Source organism: Leguminivora glycinivorella, chromosome 4, assembly GCF_023078275.1.
Source record: "Leguminivora glycinivorella isolate SPB_JAAS2020 chromosome 4, LegGlyc_1.1, whole genome shotgun sequence".
Lineage (NCBI taxonomy): Eukaryota > Metazoa > Arthropoda > Insecta > Lepidoptera > Tortricidae > Leguminivora > Leguminivora glycinivorella.
In genome coordinates, this window is record NC_062974.1 from 1,980,979 (window position 1) to 1,990,059 (window position 9,081).

Sequence of the window (9,081 nt, forward strand, 5' to 3'; positions counted from 1 at the left end):
CAGCTACCTTTATAACTATAGTTATACAAAAATAATTATAGTAGGTTTAATTTGCTTTCAAATGATACCTCTTACATATGGATCCGTAAAATAAGAACTTAAAAATATTGAATACTTTACTACGGTCAGCGCTCATTTTTATGCGACCGGCGGAGTGACCACTACGAAACAAAATTCGTAATTTAATGGTTATATTATCACTTACCAATAAAACTTATATTTTTAGAAAGCTCATGAATAGTCGCGTAAATTTTATCATAACATCAATTGGGGTAACGTTCTTGTTTATTGACTTAGAAGCATTTTTTACCAGTACTTGTGCGATTCATGCTCGATAAAAAACACATATTTTCAAATATTATGTAAACAGCTACCTTAAATACTATAGTTATGTGTAAACAATTATAGTAGGTTTAATTATCTTTCAAACGATACCTCTCACATATGGATCCGTAAAATAAGACCTCAAAAATATTGAATACTTTACTACGGTCAGCGCCCGTTTATGCGACCTGGAGGATAACCCCTGCCAAACAAAATTCTTAATTATATGGTTATATATTATCATATACCAATGAAACTTATATTTTTAGAAAGAGCATGAATAGACGCGAAAATTTTATAATAACATCAATTGCGGTAAAGTTATTGTTTATTGAGTTAGACGCATTTTTACTAGTACTTGTGCAATTCATGCGCGATAAAAAAACACATATTTTCAAATATTTCCTAAACGGTTACTTTTATGAGCATAGTTATTTGAAAACAATTAAAGTAAGTTTAATAAGCTTTCAAATGACACCTCGCACGAACGGATTGGTGCCATAGGACTCGAGATGTGAATAAATATCTATGATGGTCGGTCGCCATCTTTCCCCCCTTTTTCTCGACCCGTCCCCCCTCCTTAAACTAAAACAGGTCAATTCGTAATCTGGAGAGAACGAGGAACATATCCATACCTGTTTTAGGTATTTAGAAGAGATGTCGACGAAAATCGTGAAGGAGACGACTTGTGGCCAAATTGGCTCTAGACTAATATCTGCGACCGGGCAGAGTGACTCCTGCTAAACCAAATTCGTAATTACATGGTTATATATTATCATATACCAATGAAACTTATATTTTTAGAAAGAGCATGAATAGACGCGAAAATTTTATAATAACATCAATTGCGGTAAAGTTATTGTTTATTGAGTTAGACGCATTTTTTCTAGTACTTGTGCAATTAATGCGCGATAAAAAAACACATATTTTCAAATATTTCGTAAACGGTTACTTTTATGAGTATAGTTATTTAAAAACAATTAAAGTAGGTTTAATAAGCTTTCAAACGACACCTTGCACGAACAGATTGGTGGCATAGGACTCGAGATGTGAATAAATATCTATGATGGTCGGCCGCCATCTTTCTCCCCCTTTTTCTCAACCCGTCCCCCCTCCTTAAACTAAAACAGGTCAATTCGTAATCTGGAGATAACGAGGAACACATCCATACCTGTTTTAGGTATTTAGAAGAGATGTCGACGACTTTTTGTAAAAGAGGTCGTTTGGTCCCTGACTAACATGCCCATACCATGCTAATCTACTTCCTCTCAATTTCTCTGTCACTGGCGCTACTTTCAGGCTTCCTCTTATATACTCATTCCGAATCCTATCCAGTCTTGTCACACCACACATCCATCGCAACATTCTCATTTCATTCACATGCAGTCTTCTCTCATCATTCATCTTGGTGGCCCAGCACTCACATGGACATCTTTAAAAAGTGCATGATAGATAGTGTATGGTAGTGAGTTGGTGGATGGAATAGTGGAGAAATACCAAATCGGAATTGATAAAGGCATTTTATTTATTAGGAAGGTGGAAAATAGTCCATCTGAGTCGATGCCCCATAGTATTTCGATTCTTCTTTAAGAATAAAAGTGACTTGAACGATCTTCATACCAAATTCCATATTTTCTGGTTGAAAAAGTAATAGACAGGCACAATACTATTGGTGCCTGGCAAAAAAGAGTAGAATATAATAGAAGCGCCACCGTCTATGTAAAACTCTTTTGCTTGTGGCAACTATCGTATTTTGACACTTCTGTATGAGAAAAGTGTTGCTATGATAAAAAAACAGTTCCATTTCTACTCTTTTTTGCCAAGGGAACATACCCAAACTACGTGATCCGCCTGCCTGTGCCATATTTGTGTTTGTGATCGTATTTTGCCCTCCCCCCCCCCGGTGACCAAGCGTACTATATGCCAAGACCCCCCCCCCTCGTACTTTTCACGTGTATTTATAAATGAAGTTTGAAATCAAATTTTGCAGAAAGTTGTTAATAAATATTCGTGTGCCTATTAGGTATAAACTTTAATATTTGATTTTAATGACGCGTGTTTTTCATCTTTTTTTCCAGCCTTTAAACAATGTTTTCATCCCACCACCTTCATCATTATCACCAGCCTATATATGCGTCCCACTGCTGGCCACTGCTGGGCCAATATTCCACTGGTTATGTGACAAGAAATTAGACCCCCCCTCCCCCTCTGTGCCCAGGCGTAGTATTGTGACGACCCCCCTAAACATGTCACGTAGTTTGGGTACATTCCCCAAGCTGTATAATATCAGTAGACTAATAAATAATTTATTTCCTTTCAGCCTACCCCAGCCCACCAGCGTCAGCATATTCAGCGGCGAGCCGCTAAACATCTTCAATACTAAAGAGCACAACTACGGCACCGAACTGCCCGTGTGGGAGGCCCTTAAGCAGCGCGAGGTCGCGCTCGCCACGTCCCAGCAGCCCGCCAACTACTTCCAGAAGATGGCGCTGTGGACCGAGCAGGGGAAAGTTTGGAAGTTCCTATCAATAATGAGCAGGGTAAGTCGATTTTATGTGATGAGACTGAAGACCCGCTGATCTGAACGAAGTCCGCTTTCAGAGCAGGAAAATTTAAATGAAATATTTATTTTTCAAGTAGGCATATTACAATGCGCATATGAACGTCAAATAAAGCTACGCCGGCTCTAACCCTACACCTCAGCCTCGAGAAGATTTCAGCCACTATGAGACCGGCAAGAAAAGTTGTATCGGAGCTGATAGACAGAACTATCGGAACACTCACTCTAACTTCTTGACAATCGAGGCAGAGATTGTGAGAGCTTTGCCAGCTCCGATATAAAAAGCTTTTCGCACTACATCTGTACTTCTCGAATTGTCTCATTAAGAAAAAAAAAAAAAAACAAAAAGAACGTAAAATGTACCGGTATTTTAGTAAGGAGTAAAAACCGGTTTCTGATCCCCAGTTTCTACAAAAAACACCTAAAAAAAACTAGTACGCCTCTGTGATCCAAAGAAGAATTTGGCCTCCAAAACGAGAGCACGCCCCTTATCCCGATCCTGCGCACCTTCCTGCCAATTATCGGCTAGTAGCTGACACAGAGCCGTCATCACAGAAAATCTACAATATTATTAAATGCCTATGCATATTAGATGCCTGCAATATAGACGACCGGTCTGGCTCAGTCGGTAGTGACCCTGCCTGCTGAGCCGCGGTCCTGGATTCGAATCCCGATAAGGGCATTTATTTGTGTGATGAGCACAGATATTATTGTTCTTGTTATATCAATTTATATCAACTTTGATATACATATATCCATTTTGTATGAAAGGCAGATTATTATTTTGTTGCATTATTTATGAATACTACTTTAGATAACGAAAAATCTACTAAAAAACAATATTTAGTAGAAAAACAGTAACAAACACAAAAAAACTATATTTTTAACAATGTTAAATTTTTTACAACCATTTGTATTACAATATTTATAAAAAAAATGATATATATCGGATATATATCTTGATATATATCCTCGAACCCTGGTATTTATCTATTTGAGTATGTATATCGTCGCCTAGCACCCATAGTACAAGCTTTGCTTAGTTTGGGGCTAAGTTGATCTGTGTAAGGTGTCCCCAATATTTATTTATTTATTGATATTTTGTAGGTTTAGAAGAGGAAGCAAACGTCCACTTCTCCGAGCACATATTCCTGGACGCGCACCTCGAGGGCTGGTGTCCCGCTAAGGGCCCTATTCGACACTTCATGGAACTAGTGTGCGTGGGGCTCTCCAAGAACCCCTTCTACACGGCACAGGAGAAAAAGGTTTATAAACTTGTTATACCTAGATTATATTTTTTCTTTGTATCTGTTGACAAAAAGTAGCCTATATCACTCTCCTCTTCAGCTATTTCCACTTACAAAAATCACGTCAATTCCTCGTTCCGCATGTTTTGCCTTGAAAGACCGACAAACACACACACACACACACTTTCCCAATCATAATTTTATATTATTAACTAGTGTAGTTTTTTATTTTCAATATGACATTTAGAGACTTTATACATCTCTAATTATTAGACATATTGACTGGGATATAAACCCGTGATCATGATGCATGCAACTGCGTTGAAATATCGGGACCTCAATAAAAATCAAAAAGGTAATCACGGTTTATATCCCGGTCAATATAAGTCTTATGAAACTAACCGTGAATTATTTTAAACTCATATCTTTAATTATTTGTATCAGTTTATACTTAGAATTAATACGTACAATTGTTAATATTTCTATGAACCTAATGTTGACGTGTAAAAGTACCCTATTTGCTAAATAAATGCTTTTGTGTTGTTTTTAAGGACCACATAATGTGGTATAAGGAGTACTTCGAGTCGAAGAAGGACGTGCTTGTGGACGTCGGCGCGTGGGATGTCGGCAAGTCTAAGGAGGCGACAGTTTAGTATTTAATTATAAGTAGTTAATTAATAAAATTAGTTGATGTTATTTTGGACTTTTATTTTAACTCATAATATTTTGGATTCATATTTCGACTAACTGAATAGAAGTTCACTAACGTTTCACTTCAATAACCTAACCACAAAATTTAAATTTTGAAAAAACCGTCGCGACATAGTGGACCGATTTTCATGAAACATGGCCAAGAACACTCCCGACTAACTCAGCTTTCTTAGTTTGGGGCTAAGTTGATCCGTGTAAGGTGTCCCCAATATTTATTTATTTATTTAACACTCCCGACTAACTCAGATTTCAAACAAAAAAAAACTAAATCTAAATCGGTTCATCCGTTCGGGAGCTACGATGCCACAGACAGACAGACACGTCAAACTTATAATACCCCGTCGTTTTTGCGTCGGGGGTTAAAAAAATTACTAAGAGTAGAAATTAAATAAGGGCACCACCGTCTATGTAACCGTTTTGCATATGGCAACTATTAACCCTTAAATGCATGACCAATGATTTATTCAAATTTGAATTTTGACATGCTGTCAATAAAGTCAAAAATACATGATGCATATAGATTTAGATTTCTTTATTTCATGATAAAAATTACACTATAAATTTGTTACATGCCAAAGTTATGTTTATCTTCTCATCACTATGCATTTAAGTCACTTTTATATGAGAACAGGCAGGCAATTATGGTCGCGCGATAAATGACAAAACATCTGGCCGTCCCTATCGCACTTACTAATAGTGCGATAGGGACGGCCTGATATCTTATCGTCTATCGCGCGACCATGCTACCCGTGCAGGAAGTGTTTGATAAAAAAAAACAGTCCCATTTCTACTTTTTTTTGCCAGGCTGCAGAAAAATAAAACAAGCTGTAATTTTTTACTTCACTTTATTGCACCTATTGAAGTACACTTTCGTTGCTAACTTCGATGTTTTCGTCACTACAGTTATATTACAACGATATTCCATACAAATGTACAGCTCGTACACACAGTACAAAACGAGTTATCCTTAAAATTGTTCAATTACGAGTAACAAACCTCATATGCATGCGGTTAAGATTCTTATTCGTTGAATCTGCGTTTCCTCCCAAGGGCCACCATACAAAAAAAAATCGGCAGAGATTTGATAGACAAATACAAACGAAAGCAATGCCAAACCAATAGAAAAAAAGTTAAATTTTATCATTGTATTACGTCAAGTGTAAAAAAAAATATGGGTGTACACATCTTACTCAAAAATATGTCTACTATTAATCAGTAATAAGAGTACCAAATTTATGAGACGAATTCTTCCATACATATTTTTACACCTGACTAAAAGTTGCAAAGAAGCAAACTTATTGTATGAGTAAAACCTGTCAGGGCCGCCATGCTATTATGTGACACAGTTGCCAACTTTTTGTACACTGCAAGTGGTATCGTGGCCCTTAGAAAGAGAAAATAACATATGAATACAAGTATATTCGTTCATAGTGCTTATAGACATTACAGTTTATTCCGTTATATATTTCTTAGCAAGTCAACATTTATCGCGGGAATGTATGTCCCTCTCTAACTTGTAAGGTTAGAATAGAGGGATCTCAATAAGTGGGGGAGGGAGGTTTAGGAAAAGGGGATCCACGATACATGCTGACAAGCGTATTGCATAAAACGGAATTTAATCAAAATTTCTAGAGATGTTAAACAAATTAGAATGTTCATCATTAAAAATATACTAAAGTTGTTATTGTACCATTTACAAGTTTGGAGTGTCCTCACTCATGGTACTTTTATTAATCAATTTGTGAATTGATTAATTATAATGTTTCTTAAATCTTAAAACCATAGCATGTTTCACATCACATTTACTTAACAAAAAGAACCGTGCAAAAACAAAAATGTATACTTTCGCCTTTTTATTTGGTGTTACTTTAATCATAATTATATTTTCGCTTCGTGTTTCCTTGTGAATTATTTCAAATAAAGAAAATGTTAATTCTAAGTCATTCGTTGCTCGTTTGTTAGGTTATAGTATATTACGACACTAGTGCGGAAAAGAAGGAATTCCAAACGAGTAGCGATAAATTAAGACACGGCCAATGGGAGTGTTCTAAATCAACACGAGTTACGAATTCCTTCTTCGCACGTGTATCGTACCACGTTTTTCAGTACATATGGCCCTTCGAAGTTTCGACATAGGCACATGTATCACTTCTCGCACTTGGGCGATAAAGTGGCATCATATGTTCTGAAAAAAACTCTTACAATATCTCGAGCGCATTGCATGACCTCGCGAGGAACTCGTTATATCTATAAGTACATAATCTTACATTTACCGTCGTATACTTTAAAAGCCTCCAAAATTCTTCAAATTAAAAAGGTACTAAAAAAATGTAAATAAAAACACATTAATTTGTACAAATCGTTCGCTTATGTACATTATTATGCACGGAATGTTTAAGGAATTTGTACATTCATTAGAAATTACAATTGTATTTTTTTGACAATTGTTTTGCGTATAGGTTAGAGGCACAGAAATGAATATACACTAGAAGAAGCAAATGTATCTACTTCGCGTGTCCGAACTCAGTGGCAGCCACTGAGATGGCCATTTCTAATGACAGTCCACATACGTCAGCTGTTGCAGCCGCACGTAAGAAAAAAAATACAAAATGCCTCATTGCATGATAATTAACTGCACCAGCCCAAATATTTCCAGCGCACAAAAACAAAAACATATTTCCCATCACACGTAAGTAATTTTTAAATAATATTGTGCGTGAATTCATTTTTAATCATTTTTTCCGTATTTTTATTTATGCGTCCAAGGATGTACCTAAGTAACTATAGAATTACGTTACAAACCGGCGTTTACATTGCATTGCTGCGTTTGCTTTAAGCGTTTGATCGACCATGTGTGTTAAAGAGATGATGAATATGAGACTAGCGATACTCTCGCGTATCGCTTCGACTTCGTAGTACAGCCCATTTCTCATTCGTCCGTCAAATTTAGCGATTAGTGTTGTTCGTTCTACAATAAATATCAATAATCGTTTGTAATCGATAATCGAACAGACGAATGATAAACACTATTGTCTATTACAAAACACAATTTAGTAGTTATTAATAAAAATATACTCGTGTTCTAATTTTAATAAAATAGTTACGTATTTGTTTTACAAGGAGCAAAGTTGTTGTTTAACCGCACGTGCCAATATTGATACTCGAGCAAGCGAAACATTCCAATATTAAACCGCGAAGTGGTGGTTCGAGAAGTGGAATCTTGAGCGTTGTGAGGGTTCAAGGCACGAAGGTTGAACAAACTTTGCCACCGAGTAAAACACAATTATTTTTCACTACACCAACACGAATTGAATCGAATTACTCACTATGAAATATCAAATTACTTAAATAAAATCCATCAATTTATTCAATATGTATGATTCAAAATTATCATTTACATATTAGTAAATTCTACCAGCTAGCTTATGACATCAAGTTACATTTTTTTTAAATACTTTGCACTCTTGTGGATAAAATGAAATTTTTGCTATCCGTTTTCAAATAATCAAGAGTTTTTATCAGTTGGTGTGGTGAAAATATTATAATTTTAATCATATACAACATAAGTATAACGTTTAAAAACACTCTTTCTTATAGTTTCCCACATGATCCGGTCGTAAAAGAAAAATGGATTGCAGCCACGGGAAGGAAAAACTAGTTTTTCATGACGTATTCGGCTAGCTTTTCTTTTGGCTTCAAAAATGTCTTCCCTGGTTTTCTTTTGAGACTTTGCTGTTTCCATAGCCTACAAAAAGTTAAATATGATTCTGCTTGCTTACAAAGTTAAAACTGATACTGTATAGGTACCTAACCTATACTGTAAACATATAGGAAAAGTATAAGATAAAACCGCTTTTCGACTAAATAAATGTATTTCTGAAATTTAATTCAAAAATTATTCAATCACTCCGTTGAAAATCATTCGTCTGTCAGAAAATCGATACCATTCATGTTAATCGATTTGCGATTTTTAGGTTATCTGAATTGATTATGTCTCTTACTATGCGTTTCAATGGTAACAATCTTTCTTGTTTCTATAAAATGTCAACAAATATATTTAAAATACTTACTTGATATTAATATTACGCGAAGGTATCCAAAAGCGTGGACAGAATGAAACCGCTTAATAGCGTGACGTGAGCGTGACCTCTCTTTGAATCTTTTTGTCATACTACTCGATTTTTGGGATAGTTTGCAGGGGAGCGGGGAGTGAGCGAGCGAGCTCACAGATATAAAATC

General features: G+C 35.9%; 1 protein-coding gene across 1 annotated transcript in view; it reads left to right on the forward strand.

The window, feature by feature from the left end:
- Nucleotides 1-4,827, forward strand: part of LOC125225872 — a 53,687-nt gene extending 48,860 nt beyond the window's left edge. The window contains 4 exon segments of the mRNA XM_048129749.1: nucleotides 2,645-2,841; nucleotides 2,844-2,864; nucleotides 3,992-4,149; nucleotides 4,683-4,827. Of these exon segments, the coding sequence (XP_047985706.1) occupies nucleotides 2,645-2,841; nucleotides 2,844-2,864; nucleotides 3,992-4,149; nucleotides 4,683-4,784 (478 nt within the window). The 3' untranslated portion in view covers nucleotides 4,785-4,827.
- Nucleotides 4,828-9,081: the final 4,254 nt, after the last annotated feature.